This window comes from Erinaceus europaeus, chromosome 23, assembly GCF_950295315.1.
Source record: "Erinaceus europaeus chromosome 23, mEriEur2.1, whole genome shotgun sequence".
Classification (NCBI taxonomy): Eukaryota; Metazoa; Chordata; class Mammalia; order Eulipotyphla; family Erinaceidae; genus Erinaceus; species Erinaceus europaeus.
Window position 1 is genome coordinate 15,428,488 of NC_080184.1, and position 27,210 is coordinate 15,455,697.

The window sequence follows — 27,210 nt, forward strand, 5'->3', positions numbered from 1 at the left end:
CCACGCTGGCGGCTGGCGGTGCAGAAGGGCCTGCTCCTGCCAAGGAGGCCCAGGTGGGGCAGGCTCCCACGAGCTGCCTTGACCCTGAGGACCTCAGTGGCCTCTGGCCCGAGTGTCCCCGATGCTTGGCAATGATGTGTGTCCTGTGGGGTCCTGGTGGAGGACCCCCCGAAGGCCTGACCCACCAGCTGAGGCCTCTCCAGCCCCCGGGGCTGAGGTGGGGGTGAGCGGTGAGCAGCGGTCCTCTTCCCAGGGTGCCGTGCTCAGAGGTAGTCCTCAGCCTCCTCTGGCTGGGCGCCGGAGGGGCAGGCGGGCCCCGGCCCCGCATCGCCCTGCATCTTAGAGAGCAGCCGCGCAGTCTCCTGCGTGATCTCGAAGTGCTTGGGCAGAGGGGCGCGGCGCAGGGGGCTGGCCTCTGGGGAGGCTGCCGAAGCCCCCCAGCCCCGCAGGCTCCCCCGCCACCCGGGTGCAGACGGTGCCTCCTCGCACAGCTTGGAGGCCACCAGGGCCAGGCCGGACAGCTGGTGTGTGACCGGCCGCACTCCCCCTCGAGGGTACTTGACTGGCTGACGGCTGAAGTGGCCCCGGGGCTGCGTCCCCAGTGGTGAGTCCTCAGGGACGTGGCTGGACCCTGCGGAGTGGGGCACCAGTGGAGAGCGCCCCCCTTAGTGTCTCAGGCAAGTGGGCTGGCAGGGGCGCACCCAGAACCCTCCTCCTCACCTTCCCCGCCATCCTCTCTGGGGTCCTCAGCCACCTCCTCTCTCTGGTCACTCTGTGGGCTTGGAATCTGCAGGGAGAGACCCCGGGGGGCCTGAACATCAGGTTCCAGCTCTCTCCCTCTCAGTGGGCCGGGGAGACACAGTAGTTACAGTCGTCTTTCAGGCCGGGGCTGGCAAAGTAGTTCACTTGGGTAGTGCGCTGCTTTGCCCTGAGCTGGAATCAGGCTCAAGCATAGCCCCACCATGCTGATTGAGGGAACTGTTAGTGCTGAGTGCTGGGGTCGCTTCCCATCTCCCTGTGCCTCTCAGTCTCTATTAAAAAAAAAAAAAGAGAAGAAAAAAAGAAAAGAAAGGGAGTCGGGCAGTGGCGCAGCGGGTTAAGCGCACGTGGCGCAGAGCGCAAGGACCGGCTTAAGAATCCCGGTGGGCTCCCCACCTGCAGGGGAGTCGCTTCCCAGGCAGTGAAGCAGGTCTGCAGGTGTCTGTCTTTCTCTCCCCCTCTCTGCCTTCCTCACCTCTCTCCATGTCTCTCTGTCCTAACAACGACGACATCAATAACTACAGCAATAAAAAAAATAATAATAAGGGCAACAAAAGGGAAAATAAATAAAAAGAAAAAAAAATTAAAAATGCCTTCATGCCAAAGGCTATGAAGTCAAAGTTGATGGACTGGTTTGAAAACAAATAAAAACCAGGGCTGGAAACATAGAATAATGGTTATGCAAAAAGACTTCCAAGGCTGAGGCACCTTTGGTCCCGGGTTCAACCCCCAGCACCCCCCCCCCCATAAGTCAGAGCTGAGCAGGGCTCTGGTAAAGAGACAACTGACCGAGCACCAGATTCCTGTGCCTGGGGCGTCTGGGTTGATCCCTAACACTGCGTGAACTGAGCTATTGCTCTGCCTGGTTTTTCCTCTCTGCCTCATGTAAAACTCTCTCACATGCTATTAAAAAAAAAAGTGTGGAGGGTGGATAGTATAATGGTTATGCAAAGAGACTCTCATGCTTGAGGCTTCATAGTCCCAAGTCCAATCCCCCGCACCACCATAAACCAGAGCTGAACAGTGCTCTGGTAAAAAAAAAAAAGAGCAAGTTGGGAGTTGGGCGGTGGCGCAGCGGGTTAAGCGCAGGTGGCACAAAGCGCAAGGACCAGAGTAAAGATCCTGGTTCGGGCCCCCGGCTCCCCACATGCAGGGGAGTCGCTTCCCAGGCGGTGAAGCAGGTCTGCAGGTGTCTGTCTTTCTGTCCCCTTCTCTGTCTTCCCCTCCTCTCTCCATGTCTCTCTGTCCTATCCAACAACAACAACAAGGACAACAATAACTATAACAATAAAACAACAAGGGCAACAAAAGGGAATAAATAAATATTTTTTTTTAAAAAAAGAGCAAGTCGGGCGGTAGCGCAGCGGGTTAAGCGCAGGTGGCACAAAGCGCAAGGACCGGCGTGAGGATCCCGGTTCGAGCCCCCGGCTCCCCACCTGCAGGGGAGTCGCTTCCCAGGCGGTGAAGCAGGTCTGCAGGTGTCTGTCTTTCTGTCCCCCTCTCTGTCTTCCCCTCCTCTCTCCGTTTCTCTCTGTCCTGTCCAACAACGACGACATCAATAACAGCAATAATAACCACAACAATAAAAAACAAGGGCAACAAAAAGAAATAAATACAAAACAAAATAACAGGCTAGGAAGTGGTGCACCCAGTGGAGACCACACATCCTGTGTGAGGACCCGCCCGGGTTCAAGCTCCAGGTCTCCCCCTGCAGTGGGGAAGCAGTATTGCATGTGTCTTTGTTTTTACCAGAGCCGGCTCAGCTCTGGCTGATGGCCGTATGGGGGTGAAACCTGAGATTTGGGGGCCCAGGGGATGAGTCTCTTTGCATAACCATTATGCTAGGTCCCCCACAAAGTGTCTTTCTTTTTAAATTTTTTATTATCTTTATTTATTTGTTTATTTATTGGATAGAGACAGCCAGAAATAGAGAGGAGGAAGGAAGCTAGAGAGGGAGAGACACAGAAAGACACCTACAGACCTGCTCGGGAAACCCTGCAAGTGGGGACCGGGGGCTCAAACCCGGGTCCTTGTGCACTGTAGCATGTGCGCTCAATCAGGTGCGCCACCACCCGCCCCCCACTCAGTGTCTTTCTTCCTGTTTCTCAACCTCTATTCAAAAAGCCACCAGGAAAGGTGGAGTCTCGCAGGCACTGAGCCCCAGCAGTGTCCCTGGTGGCAAAAAGCAAACAAAAGCCGAGAGCAAATGCAGTCCCCGCGCAGAGTCAATTCTCCGGACTCTCCCTGTCCCTGGGGTGGATGCTAACGCTAACGGCCGGCCTTTGGGCTTGTCTCTGCTGTCACCGAATCTTCCCACTTTAGACTCCTCCCTGCCCTGCAGCCCCGACCCCTGAGTCAGAGAACAGCAGCGTGGGGGCCAGGAAGTGGCTTCCTCGGTAGAGGTTGTGTCTGGCTGCACGTGAGGACCTAGGTTCAAGCCCCTGTGCCACACGGGAGCAGGATGGACGGTGGGGCAGTGCTGTCCTGTCTCCTCTCAAAAGTGCATAGTGGGGGACTGGGGAGACAGCATAATAGTTATGCAAAAGCCTTTCCAGCCTGAGGTTCTGAGGCCCCAGGTTCAGTTCCCAGCACCACTGTAAGCCTAAACGGAGCAGTGTTCTGGTCTAGGGGAAAAAAAAGCAAACAAAAATATAATGGGTCAAAAGTAAATAGTGGGGGCAGGCAGTGGCACACCTGGTTAAGCACACATGGCACCATGCACAAGGACCCATGTTTAAGCCCTGGCTCCCCACCGGCAGGGGAAATGCTTCATGAGCAGTGGAAAGGGCTGCAGGTGCCTCTCTCTCCTTCTCCCTGTCCCCCGCCCTCTCAATTCCTCTGTCTCTATCCAAGATAAATAAAATAAAATAAAATAAAATAAAATAAAAATTGAAGCCGGGCAGTAGCACAGCAGGTTAAGCGCACGTGGCGCAAATCCAAGATAAATAAAATAAAATAAAATAAAAATTGAAGCCGGGCAGTAGCACAGGTGCTACTAAGTGCAGGTGGCGCAAAGCGCAAGGACCGGCGTAAGGGTCCCGGTTCAAGCCCCCGGCTCCCCACCTGCAAGGGAGTCGCTTCACAGGCGGTGAAGCAGGTCTGCAGGTGTCTGTCTTTCTCTCCCCCTCTCTGTCTTCCCCTCCTTTCTCCATTTCCCTCTGTCCTACCCAACAACGATGACAGGGGAGATATAGAGGGAGAGAAAGACAGACACCTGCAGGCTTGCTTCACTGCTTGTGAAGCATCCCCGCTGCAGGTGTGGAGTGGGGGGCTCGAACCCAGGTCCTTGCACGTTTCCTCGTGTGTAGTACTGTGTGCTTTAACCGGGTGGGCCACCACCTGGTTCCCTTTCCTTTATATTTTGCGGGAATGAGCCAGGGCCTCGGGCACGTACGACGTGGTGAGGAGGGGCCTTCCTGGGAATGTTTTCATCGCTGTGGAGAGGAGCCTGCCCACTCCTCACTGGCCTCTCCGGGTGAGAAGGCAGACGGGGGCGCCCCAAGTCTGGGGTGGAAGGGCCGTGGGTTCCTACCTCTTGAGGCCTGTCCTCAGGAAACCTCTCTAGGGCACCGTCAGAGTCTGGGCCTGTGTCTGTGTCCAGGTCCGAGGGGAGGCGTGCAGGGGCTGAGTCCGAGGGGGCCGGGCTGGGGGCACGGGGTGGGGGCTCACCGGCAGGGGGCAGCTCATCCATCCCAAAGATCTGCTCATAGTGCTGGATGAGCAGCTCCACCAGCTGCGCCTGGCGCCCCGAGTCCAGCAGGCGGGCCGCGGGCCCCCCGCCCCCCACGCCCTCCGGCGGCCGAAGCAGCGTGGGCCCAAACACGATGCCCAGGTTGTTGGCCGACATCCTGTTTTCCTGGCTGTGTGCGGCCACCCTGGGGGCGGGCAGGGGTGGGTGCTGGACGCAGCTGATAGCAGGGGTGGGGTGGGCACTGGACATAGTGGTCGTCAGCAGGGGTGGGGACAGTGGGTGCTGGACGTGGCTGTCAGCAGGGGTGGGGACAGTGGGTGCTGGACGTGGCTGTCAGCAAGGTGGGGACAGTGGGTGCTGGACGTGGCTGTCAGCAGGGGTGGGGACAGTGGGTGCTGGACGTGGCTGTCAGCAGGGGTGGGGACAGTGGGTGCTGGACGTGGCTGTCAGCAGGGGTGGGGACAGTGGGTGCTGGACGTGGCTGTCAGCAGGGGTGGGGACAGTGGGTGCTGGACGTGGCTGTCAGCGGGGGTGGGGACAGTGGGTGCTGGACGTGGCTGTCAGCAATGTGGGGACAGTGGGTGCTGGACGTGGCTGTCAGCAGGGGTGGGGACAGTGGGTGCTGGACGTGGCTGTCAGCAGGGGTGGGGACAGTGGGTGCTGGACGTGGCTGTCAGCAGGGGTGGGGACAGTGGGTGCTGGACGTGGCTGTCAGCGGGGGTGGGGACAGTGGGTGCTGGACGTGGCTGTCAGCAATGTGGGGACAGTGGGTGCTGGACGTGGCTGTCAGCAGGGGTGGGGACAGTGGGTGCTGGACGTGGCTGTCAGCAATGTGGGGACAGTGGGTGCTGGACGTGGCTGTCAGCAGGGGTGGGGACAGTGGGTGCTGGACGTGGCTGTCAGCAGGGGTGGGGACAGTGGGTGCTGAACATGGCTGTCAGCAGGGGTGGGAACAGTGGGTACTGGACATAATATGGTCAGCGCCCTGGGGCTGCTGTGGGTGGGGTCAGCACGCACGCACCTGAAGAGGTGAGCCACCAGGTGCCGCAGGGTGTTGTAGTTGGAGCCGGGCAGCTGGGCCAGCAGGGTCCTGAGGGAGCGCACGGCCTCAGCCTCAGCCTCGGGGTGAGTGCCAGCAGGCCTGGACTCAGGGTGGGCGCTGGGGGGCCCAGTCTCGGCGGGTAGGCCCCTCGCCAGTGCCATGAAAGCGTCATACAGGTGGAAGGGGACCACAGGATCCGAGAGCTGTGTGTGTGGGTGGTGAGACACAGGCCGTGGGCAGCCCTGCCCTGACCCCTGGCCCCCGCCCTGACCCCTGGGCCCCCACCTCCTGGAGGAAGCGCTTGAGGACGCTGGAGATGTCGTGGGGCGAGTGTCCCGACAGGTCCACCAGAGCCCGCCCGTTCTCGAAGGCCTGACACAGCCGCTCCACCCGCACGCGGGACCCACTGACCCTGTAGATGCCCTGCGTGGCAGGGGGGAGCTTAGGACTGGGTCTGAGGAGCAAGGGCTCCCAGCTCTGGGAGTGGGAGCTGGGGGCTTGGGTTGAGGGGTGGGGAGGCAGCCAGGGGAGCCTGGGGGCTGGGGTCCAGAGATGGGAGCTGGGGGGTCTGAGCGCTGAAGGCCAGGGGAGCCTGGGGGCTGGGGTCCAGAGATGGGGGCTGGGGGCTCTGAGCGCTCAAGGCCAGGGGAGCCTGGGGGCTGGGGTCCAGAGATGGGGGCTGGGGGGTCTGAGCGCTCAAGGCCAGGGGAGCCTGGGGGCTGGGGTCCAGAGTTGGGGCTGGGGACTGGGTGGGCCAGGCCCAGCCACACCTGGAGGCCCAGGGCACGCTGCTCGATGTCGGCCGTGCACCGCGTCACCAGGAAGGGCACCTGTTCCGGGAAGTCCCTGGGCAGTTGCAGGAAGGCCACCCCGAACAGGGGCGTCCGGGCGGGCAGTCGGCGGTGGCCACAGGTGATCAGCAGGGTCTCCAGACAGCGCTTGTGGCAGGTCAGGAGGCACTGTGGGTCAGCAGGCAGGTGGGCCGGGGTCAGGGGCGGGTCAGCAGGGTAGGGGGTCAGCAGGCAGGTGGGCCGGGGTCAGGGGCGGGTCAGCAGGGTGGGGGGTCAGCAGGCAGATGGGCCGGGGTCAGGGGCGGGTCAGCAGGGTGGGGGGTCACCAGGCGGGTGGTCCGGGGTCAGGGGCAGGGTCAGCAGGCACTGGGGTCAGCAGGCGGGTGGGCCGGGGTCAGAAGAGGGTCAGGAGGCACTGGGGGTCAGCAGGCAGGTGGGCTGGGGTCAGGGGCGGGTCAGCAGGGTGGGGGTCAGCAGGCAGGTGGGCCGGGGTCAGGGATGGGTCAGCAGGCACTGGGGGGTCAGCAGGCGGGTGGACCGAGGTCAGGGGCGGGTCAGGAGGCACTAGGGGGTCAGCAGGCGGGTGGGCCGAGGTCAGGGGCAGGGTCAGGAGGCACTGGGGGGTCAGCAGGCATGTGGAGCAGGGTCAGCAGGGCTGGATGTGGTGGGAGGGCTCAGGGAGGGTGTTCAGGCTGGGGTCAGGAGGGGTGTGAGTGTTCAGGTTGGGGTCAGTCAGGTGTGCTCAGGGCAAGGAAGGGGGGAGGGGTGGAGAGCAGTGGGACTCAGGGTGGCCCAGGGGGTGTTGGTGCTCAGGGCGGGGGCCGGGTCAGCAGGGACTGTCAGCAATGGAGACGGGCCACAGGAGGGACCGGGGGCGTGTCAGGGGGTCCGGCACACCTCCTCACACTCAGTCCCGCTGACCATGAAGGTGTCACACTCCCTGCACTTGGCTGGACCCCGCAGCCGCCTCAGTCGGTGGGTCTGGGCCGCGCTGGACAGTGTCCACTTCTGGAAGGGGCTTCCGTTCTCAGGCCCGTCTCCCAGGTCTGTGTGTTGGGGGGTGGTCAGTGTTGCCCAGGATCCAGCTCTCCCCACCGCCAACCTGGCCCCCTTCACCTGGCTCCCGCTCCTCCAGGTCGTCAGAGGATTCGGTGCCTGTGGACGCAACTTTCACCAGCCTGCGTGTGCTAGTGCCTGGGTCAGAGGTCACAGGGTCAGGGGGCCACCCAGCCCGTAGGCCAGATGCCCTGAGAAAGGTCAGGGATCAGAGGGCAGGTGGAGGGTTGACCTGGCTTACCTGGGCTGGAGGTGGGAGAGTCCAGGGACCGAGACTCGCTGCCCCCACCCAAACTGTCTGCGTCACTGCCCGGCATGCCTGGAGGGTGATTGAGCATGGGGGGGGGTCAGTGGAGATGAGGGTCAGTAGGACGAGGGTCAGTGAGGATGAGGGTCAGTGAGGATGAGGGTCAGTGAGGACGAGGGTCAGTGAGGATGAGGGTGAGGACGAGGGTCAGTGAGGACGAGGGTCAGTGTGGATGAGGGTCAGTGAGGACGAGGGTCAGTGAGGACGAGGGTCAGTGAGGATGAGGTCAGTGTGGACGAGGGTCAGTGAGGACGAGGGTCAGTGAGGACGAGGGTCAGTGAGGACGAGGGTCAGTGAGGACGAGGTCAGTGAGGACGACGGTCAGTGAGGACGAGGGTCAGTGAGGACGAGGTCAGTGAGGACGAGGGTCAGTGAGGACGAGGGTCAGTGAGGACGAGGGTCAGTGAGGACGAGGGTCAGTGAGGATGAGGGTCAGTGAGGATGAGGGTCAGTGAGGATGAGGTCAGTGAGGACGAGTGTCAGTGAGGACGAGGGTCAGTGAGGATGAGGGTCAGTGAGGATGAAGTCAGTGAGGACGAGGGTCAGTGAGGACGAGGGTCAGTGAGGACGAGGGTCAGTGAGGACGAGGGTCAGTGAGGATGAGGTCAGTGAGGACGAGGGTCAGTGAGGACGAGGGTCAGTGAGGACGAGGGTCAGTGAGGACGAGGGTCAGTGAGGATGAGGATCAGTGAGGATGAGGGTCAGTGAGGATGAGGGTCCCAAGGAGGATGATGGGAGTGTGGATGAGGGTGAGGATGGAGGTTGTGGGACTGTGTGAGAGCTTGGTAGAGCTTAGGGATGCTCCCCCCGTCCTTGGATGGAGGTCTGGAAAGACACCCCGCTTGTTAGCCTCTCTCCTTATAGAGATGAGCCAAGAGGGAAAAGTCTCCCAGCCTCAGTTTCTCCTTTTCAGTCTCTCAGGCTCACAGAAATCCTACAGGCCTCTCACACTTAGTTTCTCCTTGCTGGCAGGCCACATGGCTGCCTGCTTTAAGGTTCACTCAAAGTTCACACATCAACCTTTTTGATCACAAAGGAGAACACACTCTATCATATTCTTCCCCAGCACCGGACAGTAGCCTCAGAATGTTATTTCCTTATGCCCTTTGATATCTATGATTTACATCAGGCATTGTATATATTCTATCTCACCTCACTGGTTTAACCCCTAGGCTTCTCTCAAATGCCTTTAGATAATTAACCTGCCTGCATCATGGAGACTAATTGTCTTGACCTTTATGTATCACATCAAATCTTGTCATACCAGCCCCTTCTATAGGGGCAAGCTGACCTTTAAGAAACCTGTAATTTGTGGTCCAGGAGGTGGCGCAGTGGATAAAGCACTGTACTTTCAAGCATGAGGTCAATCCTCAGCGGCACATGTACCAGAGTGATGTCTGGTTCCTTCTCTCTCCCCTCCTATCTTTCTCATTGATAAATAAACAAAATATTAAAAAGAAAAAGAAACCTGTATTTTCTGACGTATTTGAAAAATGTTCTTGGGAGTCGGGCTGTAGCGCAGCGGGTTAAGCGCAGGTGGCGCAAAGCACAAGGACCGGCATAAGGATCCTGGTTCGAACCCCGGCTCCCCACCTGCATAGGAGTCGCTTCACAGGCGGTCAAGCAGGTCTGCAGGTGTCTGTCTTTCTCTCCCCATCTCTGTCTTCCCCTCCTCTCTCCATTTCTCTCTGTCCTATCCAACAACGACAACAACAATAATAACTACAACAATAAAACAACAAGGGCAACAAAAGGGAAAAACAAATAAAATAAATATTAAAAAAAATTTAAAAAAAAAAAAGAAAAATGTTCTTTGTTTAATTTTCTATATATAACCAAGCACACCCTCAAATAAATCGAGTGTTTGTACCAAGATACTCCCGGGGGGGTCCTCTTTTTTTTTTTAGGACAGAGAGAAATGGAGAGAGGAGGGGAAGACAGAGAGGAGGAGAGAAAGACAGACACCTGCAGACCTGCTTCACCGCCTGGGAAGCGACTCCCCTGCAGGTGGGGAGCCGGGGGCTCGAACCGGGATCCTTATGCCGGTCCTTGTGCTTTGCGCCACCTGCGCTTAACCCGCTGCGCTACAGCCCGACTCCCGGGTCCTCTTTCTTTATCATGCAGTCACTAGAACTGGTGAGAGAGCCTCAGTAAGCTTACCTCCTGGCTGGAGACACCCTGCGTGAGCACCAGCAGGAGGGAGGTCAGTGGGGATGAAGGTCAGAAGGGGTCATTGAGATGGGGGTCAGTGTGGAGGGGGGTCAGCAAGGATGGGGGTCAGTGAGCACAAATGTCAGTGGGGACACGGGTCATTTACGATGGGAGTCTTTAAGGGGTCAGTGAGTTAGGGGTCAGTTAGGATAGAGGTCAGTGGGGTCGAGGGTCAGTGAGGATGAGGGTCAGTGAAGACGGAGGTCAGTGGGGTCGAGGGTCAGTGTGGATATGCAGCAGTGTGGGTGGGGGACCTTAGGGATTGAGGTCAGGAAGGACAGTACCGTGGGTGTATGACCCCACCCCCACATATCTACACTTACCCTGCCAGGTCAGGCCCGCATCCTCCCAGGCACTGGTGTCTTCCTCCAGCCGTGGAGGGAGCGGCATGGAGGGCTTCTTCCTGGCATCCAGAGGAGAGCTAGGGGAGGGGGTGTGAGGACCTGTCACCTGGGAGGGGGTGTCAGCACCAAGAACGCCATAGCCCAGGTGCTGAAGTAGTTGAGCTTGGTTTACTCCCTGAAGGACACCCCCACACTGTGGAGGTCCTCAGAAACCTATCACCCAGTGTGGACGTCCCCGGGGGCCCAAGACGCCCCGTGTGGAGGACCCCGGGTCCCAGCCCCCCAGAGTGGAGGTCCCCCGGGTCCCAGCCCCCCCGTGTGGAGGTACCCAGGTCCCAGCCCCCCAGAGTGGAGGTCCCCCGGGTCCCAGCCCCCCCGTGTGGAGGTCCCCAGGTCCCAGTCCCCTGTGTGGAGTTCCCCAGGTCCCAGCCACCCATGTGGCGGTCCCGTTTCCCCACCCCACCCCCTAACCCGGTGAGGAGGTTGCAGCACCTGTCCTGCAGGGGGGCGGGAGGTGGTGGGCTGGCAGCGTGCAAGGCCTGCACAAACTGCTGGAAACGCTGGCCGGGCTCAAAGGGTGCGCAGCACTCGGCCAGCGCAGCGAAGGCGCGGGGACCCCGCTCGGCCTGTGTGCCCCGCAGCCGGAACAATGCCAGTGTCACCTGCGGGGACAGAGCTAAGCGGGCGGGGGACGGGGCCAAGGGCGGGTGCGGGGGTGCGGGGGGCCAAGGGAGAGGCAGGCTGCGTCTGCGGTCTGCAGGGTCTGTGGGACTCGTGGGGGCCGGCCGCTGTGTGTCGGTTTGAGAACGTGCGGGTTCGACTGGTGTCCCGGCTGCACACAACTGGTCTGGCTTGGGGCCAGGCACATCCGTCTGTCCCGGTCTGGGTGGGGGTGGGGGTGTCCGTCTGTCGGGTCTGAGTCCGGGGAGGCGAGTCCATCTGTCGGGGTCCGAGTTGGGGGAGGCGAGTCCATCTGTCCTGGTCTGAGTCGGGGGAGGCGAGTCCATCTGTCCTGGTCTGAGTCGGGGGAGGCAACTCTGTCTGTTGGGGGAGGCGTGTCCATCTGTCCGGGTCCGAGTCCGGGGAGGCGAGTCCATCTGTCCTGGTCTGAGTTGGGGGAGGCGAGTCCCGTCTGTCACATCTGCGTCCAGGGCGAGTCTTCTGTCCAGGCGGGGGAGGTGTGTCCTTCTGTCTGGGTCAGGCAAGTCCATCTGTCGGGGTCTGCGTCCAGGGCGAGTCATCTGTCCAGGCAGGGGAGGTGTGTCCCTCTGTCTGGGTCAGGCGAGTCGTTCTGTCCGGGTCTGTGTCCAGGGTGAGTCGTCAGTCCAGGGGGGAGGTGTGTCCCTCTGTCTGTCTGGTGCGGCTCACCCTCCGCAGCACCTCGTCGCCTTGCAGCACCAGCTTGCGAACATGCGACACGATCCTGCGCTTGGCGGCCTCCAGGTCCCGCTGCCGTGCGCCGGCCTCACGCGCGCACGCCTGGTAAAGCACCTCGGCCTCCTGCGCCTGCGGGTGCGGACCGCGAGGGTGGTGTGGGTGGGGGCTGGGTGTGTGGGCGCGGGCACGCCGGGGGCGAGGCGTGGGGGTGCGGGGCGGGCACCACCTTGGCCTGGGCCTCCTCCCGCGAGCGCCGCCGCCGCTCCTGCTGCCGGCTGGACGCAGGCGAGGCCAGCGGTGTGGGGTCATCGGGGGCGCAGCGGGCACGCAGGTCCTCACAGCGCTGCGTGTACTGCAGCTGGGCGCGCCGCAGGGCCTGCAGCGCCTCGTTCTGTGGGGTCAGCGGGTAGGCACGGTCAGCCGGCCTCCGCAGTCCTGGTCCGAGCCCGCCCCCCCGCCCCCGGTCAGCCCCCGTCCCGGCCCTCACCGTGCGCTTCTGCTCCTTGAGCCACTGCTCCTTGAACTCTTTGCGCCACTTCTCAATTTCAGTCCGCTTGGCAGCCAGGGGCTGGGGAGGGGCAACGCCTCAGACCCCCTCCCCAGCCTTCACCCTCTGCTTCTGTGCTGGGGGGGTCTTCCCCCACAAAGAGCTCCCAGTCACCTCCTTTCTTGGACCCCATTACCCCCCCCCTTCAAGTTTTGCAATCTCTCAGGAAATGGGTTGGGAATCTGAGGGCCACCTTGGGCAAGTTCCTCAGCACCTCGGGGCCCCACTTCCTCTGGAGGGCAGGCTCCTAGGGTGAAGGTCCACCTGGTAGTAGTCCCTCCGCTGCTGGGCCACTGTGTCCAGGGCCAGGCCTGCCAGGCTGAGGTCTTGCTCCAGAAACAGGGTGTACACGTACTGCATGGGCATCAGACTCTGGGGTGGGTGGGTTAAGGGATCAGGGGTCAGGAATCAGGATCAGGGGTCCTGGAATGCATGAGGTTCTGGGGGGGTTGGGGAGTAAGGGGTCCTGGGGTGCATGAGGTTCGGGGGGGTTGGGGAGTAAGGGGTCCTGGGGTGCATGAGGTTCGGGGGGGTTGGGGAGTAAGGGGTCCTGGGGTGCGTGAGGTTCGGGGGGGTTGGGGAGTAAGGGGCCCTGGGGTGCGTGAGGCTCTGGGGGCTGAGGGTCAGGGGACTGACTGGGGGTGGGCTCTGGCCCCACCACCCACGGCTACCTGCTGGTGGATGGACACCTTGCCGGCCTCGGCGATCTTCATGATGCTTTTGGCAAACTCCAGCTCTGTGGGGGAGAGAGCGACAGGGCCGTTGGGCATCCTGGTGCCAGGAGTGGGGCCAGGGGCAAGCACTGAGGTTTGGGGCCTGGGGCTGGGCATTGGAGCCTGGAGCTGAGCCTTGGGGCCTGTGGTCTGAGGCTGTGCGCTGGGGCCAGGCACTGGCTGGGGCCTGTGGTGGACACTAAGGCCTGGAGCCTAGAGCCCGGCATTGAGCTTGGGGTGGACACAGGCCTGGGGCCTGGGCCTGGGCCATGGGGTCTCACCGTAGCTGGCCCGCTTCTCCGTCCAGGCCAGCAGCTCCTTGGCGTAACGGCTCCAGGTCTTGGCATAGTCCAGGGCTGCATCCACCCCACCCTTGGTCTGGATGAGTCGCAGGTCCAGTTCTTCCTCTGGAGCAGAATGGGGATGGGGACTCTTGTTGCCCACCCCTTGCCTGTCCCCCCCCCCCCATAGCCATTTTCCAGCTTCAGTCCCTTCCCAGAAGGCAATCCGGCAGAAGTGACCTTGAGGGAGGGGCTCCCTAGGCCCTTTCAACACACCTACCTGTCAAGGGAGCCAGGCACTCCGGAGAGGGTCCACTCCAGGGGCCAGTGTCACTGGTCTGAGGAGGGGGTGGGGTCAGGAGCGAGCAGGTGACACGGGCTCCTCCCGGTCCCGCCCTCTGCTCCCAGTGTCCACCCTCACCACAGCTGCCGTGGGGGTCTTCTCATTCTCGGGGTCTCCTGGAAGAGCAGGGTCTGCAGCCAGTGAGTCCAGGGCCCTGGGAGAGGGCTGTCAGAATGCCACCCTCACCCTGCTGCCCCTGGGGTGCTGGGCTGGGAGTTGGTGGGAAGTGTGGGGACCAGCCAGTGTTTTCCATGGGACTTGAGGAGGGGTCCCAGGCAACTTTGGGGCTTACACGCAGCTCTTGCAAGGGGTCCCAAGAGTGGGTGGGGAGGTCTCGGGAATTTCTAGTGGATTTGGGGTTTGAATGCTGGGGGGCACGTGTCACGAGGGCCACATTTCTGCAGGCTCATATTGCTAAGAGATATGGGCATCCTGGATGGATGCTGGGGTGACTCAGACTCACACGTTCCCCAGTGAGATCTCAAGGTTGTCCAGGCTCCGGAAGATGTCACTGTACCTCTTCCTGCTCTCCGGAGCTGGGGGCAGCCCTAAGGGGGTGGTGGTTGCCACACATGGGCCAACGGAAGCCTTCCTCCACCCAGGGTGGGGGTGGGGGAGGAAGAGGGGAGAGAGGAAGAGGAGGAGGAGGAGGAGGAACAGAGAGAAGGGGGAGGCAGGAAGGAGGAAGAGGAGAGAGTGAAGGAAGGAGGGAGCGACATCAGGGACAGGGAGAGGATGGAGGGAGACCAGCTCGGGGTGTGGGACCGGAGGAGGGGCATTGGGCATGCGGCGGGGTGGACAGATGGGTGGTGCGGCCAGACCCAGGACCAGCTGCCCCCCAGGCAGGGGCACCCACACGCGGCCCAGACGCCCCGAGGCAGCCCCACTGGGATGAGTGCGACCATAGAGCCACATGGGCCTCAGGCCAGACAGATGGACACACACGGGATCCACTGACAGGGATGCGGCCGCCCCGCCCACCGCATGTCACCGGGCCGTGGGGACCTGCCGCACCCGTGGGCCGGCCGACAGGGGCTGGCGGGGTCTGGGGCCCTCTGGGGTGAGGCCCCTGCGGCCCCGCGACCCGCCGCAAGCGCCGTCAGAAGCAGAAGCAGCCACTTCCCCTTCCTGGGCCCCTTTCCCCAGCATCCGGGGTGCGGGCTCCCCGCAGGAGGGGGGCAGGCCGGGGTCGGGCCTCTGGCGGGGGCTCCAGGGTGGGGGGACCCGCGTGCCCCCCACTTGGGGAGACCTGTTCCGACTCAGCCCCTGGACGCCAGCGGAGCCCCGCGGTGCCGGAAGCGGGGGAGGCGGGAGGGCGACCCCGGCTCGATCCCGCGTCCCCCTGCCTACCCGGCTCGGTGGCGTCCATGGCCCGGCCCGGGAGTCTCCCGGCGGAGACCTGAGGTCGGCTCGGGAACGCGATCGCGCTGCAGCCAGGGCTTCCTGCCGCCCCGCGGGTCCGCCCGAGGCCCCGCCCCGCCCCCAGCCTGGCCCGCCCCGCCCCGCCCACAGCCTGGCACCGCCCACAGAGTAGGCCCCGCCCCCAGAGAAGGCCCGCCCATTCCACAGTCTGGCCCCGCCCCCAGAGAAGGCCCCGCCCAGCCCACAGCCTGGCCACGTCCACTGAGAGTAGCCTGCTGGGGAGGCCACGGTCCCAGCAGGCCCCGCCCACAGGTCACACCCTACTCGCGAGGCCAGGCCCCGCCCCACGAGGCCCCGCCCCAGACCTGGGCTTTGCTGAGCTTCTGCCCCAGGACCCCCACCCTGCAGACTCCAGAGCCCAGTGATTACCTGCTGGAGCCTCCCGCACACGTGGAAACCACCCCAGCGGGGATCTTGGGCCCCTCGTGGAGGCCTGAGGTTCTTCAGGGTCCTCCAAACGGGATACAGACTCTGGACCTGGAGGTCCTCAAAGCTGGAGCAGGCTCCCAAGGCTCTGCTTAAACTATTTATGTGGGGCAGGGGCAGATAGCATAATGGTTATACAGACTTGTCATACCTGAGGCTCCAAAGGCCCAGGGTCAATTTCCCACACCTCCAGGGGCTAGGTGGTAGCTCACCTGGTTGAACTCACGTTACAATGTGCAAGGACCCAGGTTCAAGCCCCTGGTACCCACCTGCAGGGGGAAAGCTTTGCAAAGCCTTGTGGTGAAGCAGGGCTGCAGGTGTCTCTCCCACTCTATCTCCCTCTACTCTCTTGATTTCTGACTTGTCTCTATCCAATAAATTAAAAAATTTCCCACACCACCATAAACCAGAACTGAGCAAGGCCCCGGTTAAAAATAAAAGAACAGAATAGAGAGAAATGGAGAGGGGAAGGGGTGGTAGAGACGACCTGCGGTGCAGGCGGGGAGCATGGATTCCTGCTCACTGTAACACGCTCTCCACCAGGTGTGCTGCTGCCCAGTCCAAAGATTTTATTTTTTTTAGAAAGTTGTATTTATTGGATACAGAGAAATTGAGAGGGGAGAGACACCGGCAGCCCTGCTTCACCATCCATGAATTTTCCCCTTGCAGGTGGGGTCCAGGGGCTTGAAGCTGGGGGTCCTTGCGCATTGTAATGTGTGCGCTTGACCAATTTTATTGTTTTAGCCGGGAGCTCTTGCCGGGGCACCGGCGGCGTGTGACTCCTGAGCTCCTGGTGAGCATCCAGAGGGAGAGGGACAGTGCAGACCCTGCAGCGCTGGCTCCTTGCTTGTGGTGCTTCCCGGCAGGAGCATCTCTGGCAGCCAGGGCTTGAACCTGGGTCTTCAGCATGGTGAAGTGTGCCCTACCAGGTGAGCTGGCTCTCCAGTCCCAGATTTATGCATTTTGTTTCCCTTTATTTTTATTTTTCCCCAGAGTCCTGCTCAGCTCTGGCTGATGGGGCTGGGGACTGAACCTGGGACCTCAGAGCCATTATGTTGTCTCCCTGACCCTATGCATCTTATTTTAACGTGAGATGGAACCTGGGGCCTTCAGGCCTTGGTCTGGTGCATGACTGCATCTCTTCGACTGCCCCCCCCCCCCGCCTTAAGTGGCCTTGGTGCTACTCTTCCACAGGGGACAGGGAGTCCAAACTGGATCCCCAAGGGTCACCTCCTGCAACTCCCAGTTCAGTGCTCCCTGGAGTCAAGTCTTGGGGACTCGGTACCCGACATTCCTGCTGAGTGCAGTGTGGCCAGTGCACAGGCCTGTGAGGTGCCCAGGCACCACGGCTGGCTTCTCACTGAGGGACACTGGCTGGGGCTGAGCGCTCAGCCCCACAAGCACCGTATAGTCCTATAGTCCTGACCCTGGGGAAGGGAGGAAGGAGCAGTCCAGGGCCCTCTGACAGGGCCACACCTTGGGACTGTTGCTGTCTCTGTGTTGAAGGACGTCTTGCTGGCGCACGCAAACACACAGGGCCCTGCTGTGCACCCTTCCGCACTCAGGCCCAAGCCCTCGCCCTCTGGGGACCCCTTGGCTCCCTGACAGACAGACTCAAGGCACGGACGGCTCCTTGAAACGCTTCTTTATCAGCCACAGGCTCTGCCCACCAGGCCCCAGCCCCAGCCGTGGGCCCCTCAGTCCTGGCAGCCAGGCCCACGGGCAGTGGCCCCCACAGGGTGGGTGGGGGCAAGCGCCAGCACCGCCAACTCAGGAAGGCACTTTCAGCTTCGGGGTACCCAGGAAGAACTGCAGGACGCGGTCGGCCAGCAGCGCCAGGCAGAAGTCCAGGACCAGAGTCTGGGCGATGACCAGCTTGAACTGTGGGTAGTGAGGAAGAGGTTAGTGGGGCTGGACGGCCGGTGGGCAGGCCCCTCACCCAACACTCACCTCCACAGGGATGTCCACCAGCCCAAACTGGCTGTTGAAGTCAGGTGAGGAGCCCAGCAGCAGCCCGACGATGGCCAGGAGGGACACGGCCAGGCTCCACACCAGGGGCCTGTTCTCCAGCAGGCTCTCCATGAAGGGCGGGCCCTGCCAGGATGCATAAGTTGAGGAGCCTGTGTGCATGGGGTGCGGGCTGGAGGCAGCGCACACGGGGTGGAGTCGGGAGAAGGGGGATTAAGTGCACGGGGTGGGGGCGTGGGGGGAGCAGAGTACATGAGGGGCCTTGAAGATGCATTCTGGGGGTGGAGTGGGTGCCGACCTTGTAGTTGATGGCGAAGGTGGCCATCTGCATGGCCATAGCCATGATGTACACAGTGCTGTTGACCAGACTGGGCTCGAAGTCCTTGTAGAGGTCCACAAACTGTTCCCGCCTGCAGGGAGGGGACAGGAGGGCCAGGGCTCGGTCAGCCTGGCTCTCTGGCTGCGGGCCATCCTCCCCCTGCCCCCACTCACTTCGCGGGGCTGCGGGCCTGGGCCTCGCGGTACAGGTGGACCAAGCTCAGGAAGTGCACGCAGAACTGCAGCGCCACCGTCAGCACCGTGTACAGGTTGAAGATGTTGGGCAGCGGCCGCTCTCGAGAGAGGGTCTTGAGGGGCTGCAGAGGCGGGCGGGGGTCAGAGGCCATGACTGCCCGTCCACCGTAGGCTCTGCCCTGGACCTGCCGAGTGTCCAGGCGGGAGGCCGGGGGCACTCCCCTGCCCCGCCGGAGGCCCCAGTGTCCCAGGGCCCACCTTGGAGCGGGAGATGAAGAGGAAACAGCCGGCGAGCAGCAGCCCCTGCAGGGTGGCCTGGAGGTCGCTGAATTTGACGCCCTCCAAGTACAGCACGCTCTGGCTGTAAGCCAGGATCAGCGCGTTTAGCGCCAGGATCTTGAACATCTGCAGCGTGGTCACTAGCGTGCAGCGGCCCTGCTTGATGACGTGGCAAACTGGGGGGGAGGAGGCAGGCTTCGGTGGGGGAGCACTCTGCCCCGGGGGAGGACAGCTTGGAGGTGAAGGGTGGTGATGCTGAGGCGGGGAGCACTCACTGCACTGGATGGAGGATAGCTTGGAGGTAGGACAGCTTGGAGGTGAAGGGCGGTGGTGCTGGGGCGGGGAGGGAGCACTCACTGCATTGGATGGAGGATAGCTTGGAGGTGAAGGGCAGTGATGCTGGGGCGGGGAGGGAGCACTCACTGCACTGGATGGAGGACAGCTTGGAGGTGAAGGGCAGTGATGCTGGGACGGGGAGCACTCACTGCACTGGATGGAGGACAGCTTGGAGGTGAAGGGCGCGGCGATGCTGGCATCCCCCAGCTTCACGAGGGGGGTACTCTCGTCCTCCAAGTCTCGGAGCACTTGGCTCAGGCGGTCCTGGGGACGGCAGCGTGAGGCCTGGTGAGCAGGAAGCACCCCCACCCCGCTGGCCAGAGACTCACCCGCTGGGAGGCCGGCGATTCCTCATGGGGTGGGAGCCCTGACTTCTGTCTGCCCGCCCTGGGTGCGGGCCGGCCTGCGCTGCCGGACAGGGTGAGGCCGTCTCTTGGCCGCCGCCGCCGCTCTAGCACGCGCTCGGGAGCGCTGGCCAGGAGCGCCACGCCTGGGGGCAGAGGGGTGGGCGTCGGGGTGGTGGGCATGAGCACACAGGGCCTCGGACAGGGAGCACCCCGGCCCATGGGTGCGAGCACCCTAGCGTGGTGCAGGCCCTGGGAGGCACTCACCCACGTCGGCGTGCTTCAGAGCTCCCACATCGTTGGTGCCGTCCCCACACATGAGGGTCACGTAGCCCAGCTCCTTGAGGCTGGTGATGACCAGCTCCTGCGGGCAGGGACGTGAGCTGGTGCCCTGGCCCTCGCGCCCCCCTCCCAGGCCCGGCACCCACCTTCTGCTTGGGGGCCACGCGTGCGAACACCTGCACGTGGGGCACAAGGAGGCGCAGCTGCTGGGGGTCGAAGGCCTGCAGGTGGGCCAGCCCGTCGCCCGTGAGGCACAGCGCGTGTTCCTGGGCCAGTGCCCGCGGGGAGCCGGGGGTCAGGGGCAGGCGGATGGAGCCGTCGATGGAGCGCCACTCACAGGGGGCCCCTGCAGCGGATAGGAACATCAGGACCCCCCCCCCGCCCCGCCCCTGGCCCCCACCCGGGGCAGGGGAACCCACAGCGGGGCTTGAGGGCTCACCTGGGTCGGCGGGGGGCTGCAGGATCAGCGTGTGCGTCTTCTCTATGAAGTGCAGCTCCCGGGCCACGTGGCAGGCGGTCAGGGGGTTGTCACCGGTGATCATCACCACCTGGGGAGGGCAGGCTCGACTGTTGCTTCGGGGCTCCGACCCCACCTTGGGGAGCCAGCACCCGCAGGGGCCTCACCCGGTGGGAGGCGTTCTGGATCTCTCGGATCACAGCCTTGGAGTCAGCTTTGAGTGGACAGGACACCACGATGAAGCCCACGAACTTGAGGTTGCATTCCAGGGCCTCACGCTTCAGCTCCCGGGCCTGCGAGAGGGAGGACGTGAGGTAGGACGGGGGTGTCCGTCCCGCCGGGGCAGGACGTGGGGTGGGGCCAAGGGGCTGGGGCTAGGGAAGCTCCCCGGTGCTTCTTGAAGGGTGCCGTGGCCGCTGGCCAAGCCAGCGGGAAAGGTTCAGAGAGCAGGACGGCAGGGGCCGCTGAGTGGGAACAGGCCTGGGGCCTAGGGCAGGCGGACGGGGTGCTCCGGTGACCACCGGTTCTCCAGGGCAAGGGCCCCCAGGGCCGGGCCCGGTCTTACCTGCTGGTGGCTGAGGTGGCCCAACTCCTTGTAGCCGAGTGCCAGCACGCGAGCGCCCTCCCGGGAGATCTCCGTGTGGATGTGGTGGTAGTCGGGCGGGCACTGGGCAAACTGTGGGGACAGGGCGCAGTGACCACCTGCCCCATCCCTCCCTGGGCCAGCCCTGTCCCCCGTGCTCACCATGGCGTGCAGGGTTTCGGGGGCCCCCTTCACGGCGGCAATGTAGCAGAGGTCGGGGCGGCCCGGCTTCTCGTAGGAGGCGAGCACGGACATTCGCTTCAGGGCACTGGCAAAATGAAAGCGCTGGTGAATTCTCAGCCCCTGAGTTTTTATACTTCGGGGGAATACTTTCTCATCTGGAAACAAACAAGCAGGAGTCCTGAGGGCCGTCGCTCCCCAGATGCGGCCAGCCCCACCGCCCACCCGCCGGAGGATGCTGCCGGGCTGGGCCGGGGGCTGGTGGCGGGGTGCCCCCGGGACCCCAGACCCGCCCTCACCTTTGGTCAGCGTCCAGTCCACAGCTGTGAGCACGGCCTTCTCCAGTGGGTCCCCCACCAGCGTGCCGTCGTCCAGCTGCATGAGCGAGTGGCAGGAGGCCAAGGCCCGGTGCGTCTCCACGGGGAGGCTGGACACGGGGGTCACTTCTTTCCCATGTCTGCCGGCGGGGGTAGGGGGTGTCACGGGGTGTCAGGCAGGGCAGGTGCCCAGTCCCCCGCCCCCTCAGCCAGCGCCCACTCACCGCAGCCCTGCCACACCACGGACCACCAGGCTGTCACTGGTCAGTGTGCCCGTCTTGTCAAAGCAGCACACCTCCACCTTGCCCGCGAAGGGGATGCGGAAGGGCTCCGTGCAGTACATGTCTGGGGGGTTTGGGGGTGGTCAGGGTCCCCGAGCTTGGCTGTGCAGTACGTGTCTGGGGGGGTGTCAGGGCCCCCGAGCTTGGCTGTGCAGTATGTGTCTGGGGGGGGGGGTGTCGGGGCCCCCGAGCTTGGCTGTGTAGTACGGTCTGGGGGTGTCAGGGCCCCCTACCACCGCCCCTCACTCACAGAGCTTGGCCAGCGCAATGAGCGAGGTGTTAACGGCCAGCGACAGCTCAATGGGTAGCTCCGGCGGCACCACGGAGGTGAGGATGAGCGTGCACTCCAGGAACAGCTTGTAGCGGTTGCGGCTGGGGTCCTTGGTGCCTGCGGGGATGGGGCTGGCAGTCTGGGGGCGGGGGTGGGGCAGAGGGGCTTCATGAGGAGCTGCCCAGGGCTGGGCACTCACCCTCGATCCAGACATAGGCGGCCGCTGCGATGGCAAACACAAGCAGGAAGAGGATGAAGATGAAGGTCTCCAGGTTGTTGGCTGTCACCCGCTTCACCCCAAACAGGATGGTGCGTAGCAGTTTGCCCTGGGGTGGGGAGGACGGGGACCAGTGCTGGGGGCTCTGAGACCCCCCCCCCCCGCCCCAGGAGCCGTTTGCCCTGGGGTGGGGAGGACGGGGACCAGTGCTGGGGGCTCTGAGACCCCCCCCCGCCCCAGGAGCCCAGTTTGCCCTGGGGTGGGGAGGACGGGGACCAGTGCTGGGGGCTCTGAGACCCCCCCCCGCCCTGGGAGCCCAGCTTGCCCTGGGGTGGGGTGCTGGGTGCTCTGTGAACCCCCCCCACCCCGGGAGCCCAGCTTGCCCTGGGGTGGGGAGGACGGGGACCAGTGCTGGGGGCTCTGAGACCCACCCCCCCCCGCCCCGGGAGCCCAGTTTGCCCTGGGGTGGGGAGGACAGGATCTGGCCCACCTGGGACGTGTTGAAGCCGGTCCTCAACACATAGGCGACACAGCCATTGTCCACTGCTGTGAGGACATGAACTGTGGCATCAAGTGTGTGGGGGCTGTGCCCATGCTCCCCGACACCCCCACGGGCACCTACGCTTCAGTCCCGAGCTGGCCTTCTGGGGTGCGATGTGCTGCACCACCTTTGTGCCCCCGAACACGACGTGGAGCCGTGCGTCCGCCTGTAGGTCTAGCACTCGGTCTGGGCTGAGGTCCTCGATGGGCTCCTAGGGGGAAGCGGGGTCGATGGCGGCACCGGCCGAGGACGCCCGCCTGCCCCACAGGCCCCCGTCCCGCACCTTCATCTGCGGCACCGACTCCCCGGTCAGCATGGCCTCATCCACGATGCAGCGGCCGCGCAGCAGCAGCACGTCGCAGGGCACCAGGTTCTCCTGTGGGGAGCGCCCTGTGGGCAGGGATGGAGGTTGGGCCAGCGTGGGAAGGACCCACCAGATGGTTGGGAGGACGCAGGGTGGGACAGCCGGCCTCACCGATGGAGACGACGTCCCCAGGGACGATCTCGTCGCTGGCCACGGGCCTCCACTTGCGGCTGCGGTAGACCTGGTGGCGGTGGAGGTTCTGGGACGTGTCCCTGGGTGGCGGCAGGGGTTCCCGGCCCCTCCCCCAGGTTGTGGCAGGGGTCCTGGGATGGGCCCCTGCCCGGGGACCCCGCCCCCCCGACACACCTGGACCATGTGGGGCTTGTTGCCCATCTTGCGGATCTCCGCCATGTTGCGCATCTGCTGCTGCACCAGCGACGCCTCGAAGGCCACCAGCATGGACAGCGTGAAGACGCTGTAGTACCAGTACTCATCCAGACACCACAGCCCCACACAGAACACCTGCGGGAAGGCCGAGTGTCCACCAGGGCCCCCCTCAGGACAATGGGGGAAGGCCCAGTGTCCCCAGCAAGGTCCCTCCCAGCACAATGGGGGCCACCACCACTGCTCCACACTCAGACAGGAAGGAATGATGGGAGGAGATGGCTGTCCTACCTGGAAGACGAAGAAGGGCGCGGTGGCTCTCTCCTTGAACAGCTCTGAGAAGTCGGGCACCACCATCTCTGCTCTGCAAGGCCCCAGATGCTCTCAGTCCTGGGCCCCGCGGGCCCCGGGCACCTCCACGTGGCGCCCGGTGAGCCTCCATCCAGGCAGCCCCAGGTGACACCCCTGGGTGGGCATCGGGCCCCTCAGCTGGCTGCCCACCTCTAGGGGCTGGGGTGAGAGCTGTCACCTGGCTAGGTGACGGGGCTTGGACCTGAACTTGAGCCCCACTACCACCTAGAGCGCGGTCTGGAGCCAGGGGCCCTCCTGCAGGGCACCCGCCCGTGGCACAGCGTCTCTCACGCACCTCCCCGTCCTGGGAGAGTTTAGCCATGGAGTTGGGAAGAAGCCCCAGAGGCGGGGGCACCAGGGCCTGTCCCTCCCATCCACTGGTGCCAATGAGAACGGCACCAAGGTCAGTCCTGTGACCACTGTAGGGCGTGTGTAGCCAGCTCAGCTGAAGAAACAGGTGGAATGCGGATCAAGGCCGAGGGCAGCAGCTACCACCCTCGCTGGCACAGCTAAGCCTGGCCTCCCTCTGTCTCTCCCATGGGTGGGCACCCTTGGGACTCGGGGCAGCAGACGGCATCCACAGGGCAGCCCCCCGCCCCCCCCCCCCAGCGTCGGGCCCGCTGACGCACTTGTTGCTCCCAAACTTCTTCTCAGCGGCTCTGATCTCCGCCTCCTCCTGGAAGCCCCTGCTGCTCTGGTAGAAAGAAAAGGTGTTCCCCACGGGGAAGGCAGCGGGCAGGAAGCACTTCTTCTCCAGGGCGTCGTACGAGTACTTGATCTTCTGGAACTCGAAGGAGAGCACCTCCTGGCCATCCTCTCCCTGGAGGAGAAGGTGTGTTGGTGCTTGCTGGCCTGGGGCTGTCTCCTCCCAGCCACCACGGGCCACTCCTACCTCATCTCGGTGCAGGGCCACCAGCTCGGTGGAGCCGTTGTTGGGCGTGGGCACCACCTTCACGAAGGTTGCCTTGCTGGGGTCGTACTCCTGTGAGAGGCAGAGCGCCACCTGTGAGCCCTTCTTGGCCTGGATGCAAGCACAGCACAGCACAGCACAGCACAGCACAGCACTCTGGGGCCAGCACCAGAATACTGGGCTCCGTGTGCCGGCTGGCTTAGCCACGGCCCAGGATGAGGGACGTGGCCTGGACCTGCCTCCAAATGGCTATCACGCTGGTGTAACAGACAGCACCCAAGGCCCAGGGGTGGCGACTGGAACTCCTGGGAGAAGGATGCCAGCTGCTCTGCCCTCGGATCAACTCAGCCATCTGGGGGTGCCCTGGGTAGCACATTAGGTGCAGCCTGGCCCCAGGCAAGGGCCACGGGGCTGTGGTTTTCTCTGCTGAGGACAGTCACACGGCCAGCCCAAGCTCTTGTTCAAGTGTCACCTCAGAGCCTCCCCATCTCAAGTTCCTTCCCTGGCCCAGTTTCCTTCCCCCCCTTTTTTCTGCCTTCAGGGTTACACTGGGGCTCCTTCCCAGAGTGATGCCGTCATTCCCAGTGGCACAGAGACTGAGAAGAGAGATGCCGTATCTCTGCCCCGTTTCTTGTGAAGATTCCCCCAATGGTGAGCGAGCACCAGTGACCTGAACCCTGGTCTTCACACATGGTAACGTGTGCACTCTACCAGGTGTACCACCACCTGGCCCCTCAAGCCAATTCTAAGGGAGGCACCGAGTGTGAATTCTGCCTCAGTCCCCAGTCACAGAGCAGTGGCCGCTGTCTCCCCAGCACCTGCTCCACCTGGGCACCACGGTGTCCCTGAGAACAGGGCCCTGCGGCTCGGGGAGTCCAGGGTCACCCAAGCAGGCAGGACACTAGACACAGACACAACTCCAGTAACGCAACAAGAACCAGTGCTGCATGGGCCGGCCTGGCGCCAGCCTCCAGATGCCATCTCGGAATCACACCGCCTCCTGAGTGGGTGTTCCAGCTCTTGCTTACTGAAACGGAAACTGAAACCCAGACGACACAAGCACCCTTTTAAGATCACTGGTGCCAACTCCGACCTGGCGGCGCTACCCTCGTTCCTCCTAACTCGCCGCCCCTGGAGAAACGGAGTCACTGCTTAGCTCTGGGCCAAAGGGCAGCTGGAAGGGAAGGGCGGTAGGGGCGCTGCCCAACTCATCTTCGTCTGTTCCCTGGCCCTCTGAAGCCACCTTGCCCAGGAATCTGAGCCCCTCCCGCAGCTGCCGCCCCGGTCAGAGCATGGAAGAATGGGGGTTCAGCCGCAGCCGGAGTCAGTGTGCATGCGAGTGCCCGGTCTCTCTCTGCAGCAGCTTCTGTTTCTGGTCCCTTCCCTTCTTTCGGCAAACACCTGTCTGGGGTGGCTGCAGGCCCAGAACCCGCCACGACTGCTGACCCTCCCTGGATCGCCAGCCGCAGGGCTAAGGGCCACATGGCTGCCGCCACCTCTGTCCGGCACCCCTCGGAGACTCCGCGGGGCTCATGCACTTGTGCACAAAGGCGTCCTCAGCTGCTTCCAGCCACCGCGGGCAGTGTGGCGGGCAGGGCCGCGGACCGTCTGCGCAGACCCGGGCCTGCAGGCGGACACTCCCGCCGGGAGGCCGAGGCGGGGCGGGTCTGCGCGGACCTCGGCGAAGTGAAACGATCGCCCCCCGAGGCTGGGGGAGGCCAGGGAAGGTGGGCTCGGCCCCGGAGGACGCACCGCCGCAGCTCGGAAAGCAGCAGCAGCAGCAGCAGCAGCAGCAGCAGCAGCAGCAGCAGCAGCAGCAGCAGCAGCAGCAGCAGCAGCAGCAGCAGCAGCAGCAGCAGACTGCCGGCGCCCCGCCCGGCCGGCCGGCGCCCCCACTTACCGGCGCGCAGGTGAGCGCGCAGTGCGCGTGCACGGACCAGTGCCCCGAGAGCACGGTGAGCGCGTGCACCAGGCCGATGGCGGCGAGCGCCAGCAGCGCGGCCTCGGGCACCTGCGCCCCGCCGTCGGCCCAGCCCCAGCAGCCGGCGGCCGCGGCGCCCAGCCAGGCCGGGTACAGCAGCCCGGCGAACGGCAGCACCGTCAGGCGCCGCGGCAGCGCCAACCGCCGGTACGGCCACACGGCGGCCACCAGCTCGTCGCCGTGCGCGATCAGCGCCGGCCCGGCGGCCAGGGGCGGCTGCGGCCGCGGCGGAGGCTGCCCGCCCGCCCGGGCCCCGCTCGGCTCCGCGCCGCCCGCCGCCGCCGCCGCCATCTTTCCGAGCGCCGCGCTCGCTTCCGGCCCCGGCGAGCACACTTCCGGCTCCGGCGCGCACACTTCCGGCCCCGCACTTCCGGTGGGTGTGGGCGTCGCCGTGGTCGCGGGGGCAGAGGGGAGGCGGCGCGGCGAACGGGACCGGAAGTGGCGGCTGAATCGCCGCCAAGACCGGCCCGAGCGAGCGGAAGTGTCCGTTCGGGTCTCAGCCCTGACAGCACGGCCGCAAGAGGCCTGCCCCAGGCTAGGCCTTTGGGAACCACCCTCCCCTTCCCCCCGGGGCGGGGCGGGGCGGGGCATGGAGGAGGGGTGTGGGGCGGGCGGGCGGGGGCGGGAGAAAGGTGCGCCTTGGGGCGGCGCCTGGCCCTGAGGGGCGGGGCCAAGGAAAGCGCGCGGGGCTGGTCTGGCCAGTGAAGGGCCGGGCAGGCCTGGCCGGCCGGGAGGGGCGGGGCGACCTGGCTAGTGAAGGTGGGGCTTTCAGCTGAGAGGCGGGGCCAAGGAAAGCGCGCGGGGCGGGCCTGGCCAGTGAGGGCGGGGCCAAGGAATGCACGCGGGGTAGGTCTGGCTAGTGAGGGGCGGGGCCAAGGAAAGCACGTGGCAGGGTCTGGCCAGTGAAGGGCGGGGCAGGCCTGGCCGGGATGGGCGGGGCCAAGGAAAGCGCGGGGCAGGCCTGGCCAGTGGAGGTTGGGGCTTTCAGCTGAGGGGCGGGGCCAAGGCGGGGCAGGCTTGGCCAGTGGAGGGCGGGGCCAAGGAAAGCACGTGGCAGGGTCTGGCCAGTGATGGGCGGGGCAGGCCTGGCCGGGAGGGGCGGGGCTAAGGAAAGCACGCGGGGCAGGCCTGGCCAGGGAGGGCGGGGCTTTCAGCTGAGGGGCGGGGCCAATGAAAGCCCGCAGGGCAGGCTCAGCCAGTGAGGGGGCGGGGCCTGGCCAGTTCTAGCGTTTGCCCTTCTTCCGCAGCCAGTCAACAGCGCCTGATGCAAAGTTTCGAGACCTCCTTTGAATCTGGAGAGGTGGCAGTCGTTGACTATGTGGGTCGTAGTCTGTCTGGAGCCGCAGGGGCAGTTCGGGTCGTCTCTGGCTCCCCAGCGATGGAACATAGCGGCGCACCGGC

At 63.9% G+C, this 27,210-nt stretch overlaps 2 protein-coding genes across 6 annotated transcripts; both read right to left on the reverse strand.

Annotated features, from left to right (window-relative positions):
- Window positions 1-119: 119 nt before the first annotated feature.
- Window positions 120-14,919, reverse strand: GMIP (GEM interacting protein). 3 transcript variants are annotated; one of them, XM_060181888.1, is made up of 21 exons: window positions 14,813-14,912; window positions 13,926-14,010; window positions 13,541-13,616; window positions 13,400-13,457; window positions 13,120-13,245; window positions 12,797-12,861; window positions 12,390-12,497; window positions 12,066-12,146; window positions 11,805-11,969; window positions 11,570-11,707; window positions 10,694-10,863; window positions 10,181-10,278; window positions 7,581-7,658; window positions 7,400-7,477; window positions 7,181-7,329; window positions 6,263-6,451; window positions 5,778-5,915; window positions 5,472-5,695; window positions 4,292-4,691; window positions 721-787; window positions 120-631 (listed from the first exon to the last, which is right to left on the reverse strand). In XM_060181888.1, exons 1-21 carry the CDS (start codon window positions 14,829-14,831, stop codon window positions 264-266), a joined length of 2,880 nt encoding a protein of 959 aa, XP_060037871.1. In that variant the 5' UTR covers window positions 14,832-14,912; the 3' UTR covers window positions 120-263. The 3 variants fall into 3 exon arrangements, with proteins under 3 accessions (XP_060037871.1, XP_060037872.1, XP_060037873.1); XM_060181889.1 differs by having other exon boundaries at window positions 4,292-4,634; window positions 14,813-14,911; XM_060181890.1 differs by lacking the exons at window positions 120-631; window positions 721-787 and adding an exon at window positions 794-1,031 and having other exon boundaries at window positions 14,813-14,919.
- Window positions 14,920-16,940: 2,021 nt separating this feature from the next.
- On the reverse strand, window positions 16,941-26,121 carry ATP13A1 (ATPase 13A1). Of its 3 annotated transcripts, none has more exons than XM_060181892.1 (26): window positions 25,729-26,121; window positions 23,811-23,900; window positions 23,548-23,738; window positions 22,859-22,931; window positions 22,550-22,705; window positions 22,355-22,424; window positions 22,163-22,269; window positions 21,961-22,090; window positions 21,829-21,881; window positions 21,321-21,447; window positions 21,101-21,238; window positions 20,794-20,914; window positions 20,552-20,709; window positions 20,235-20,410; window positions 20,055-20,165; window positions 19,657-19,782; window positions 19,472-19,580; window positions 19,179-19,378; window positions 19,018-19,114; window positions 18,736-18,896; window positions 18,556-18,670; window positions 18,050-18,246; window positions 17,771-17,913; window positions 17,577-17,688; window positions 17,261-17,404; window positions 16,941-17,191 (listed from the first exon to the last, which is right to left on the reverse strand). In XM_060181892.1, the coding sequence occupies exons 1-26, from the start codon at window positions 26,098-26,100 to the stop codon at window positions 17,081-17,083; spliced, it is 3,588 nt and encodes a 1,195-aa protein (XP_060037875.1). In that variant the 5' UTR covers window positions 26,101-26,121; the 3' UTR covers window positions 16,941-17,080. The 3 variants fall into 3 exon arrangements, with proteins under 3 accessions (XP_060037875.1, XP_060037876.1, XP_060037874.1); XM_060181893.1 differs by having other exon boundaries at window positions 19,209-19,378; window positions 21,829-21,884; XM_060181891.1 differs by having other exon boundaries at window positions 21,829-21,884.
- Window positions 26,122-27,210: the final 1,089 nt, after the last annotated feature.

Bases quoted from the DNA above. Each gene is read 5' to 3' on its own strand.
- ATP13A1 (XM_060181891.1), bottom strand. From the start codon at position 26,100: ATGGCGGCGGCGGCGGCGGGCGGCGCGGAGCCGAGCGGGGCCCGGGCG. The intron at 22,091-22,162 runs GTGCGGGACGGG...GCTTCCCCCTAG, and splicing joins AGTCGGTGCCGCAGATGAAG to GAGCCCATCGAGGACCTCAG. The intron at 19,783-20,054 runs GTAAGACCGGGC...TCCCTCTCGCAG, and splicing joins GCCACCTCAGCCACCAGCAG to GCCCGGGAGCTGAAGCGTGA.
- GMIP (XM_060181888.1), bottom strand. The intron at 12,862-13,119 runs GTGAGACCCCAT...TCTCCCCCACAG, and splicing joins GGAGAAGCGGGCCAGCTACG to AGCTGGAGTTTGCCAAAAGC. The intron at 6,452-7,180 runs GTGTGCCGGACC...GCTGACCCACAG, and splicing joins GCGGGACTGAGTGTGAGGAG to TGCCTCCTGACCTGCCACAA.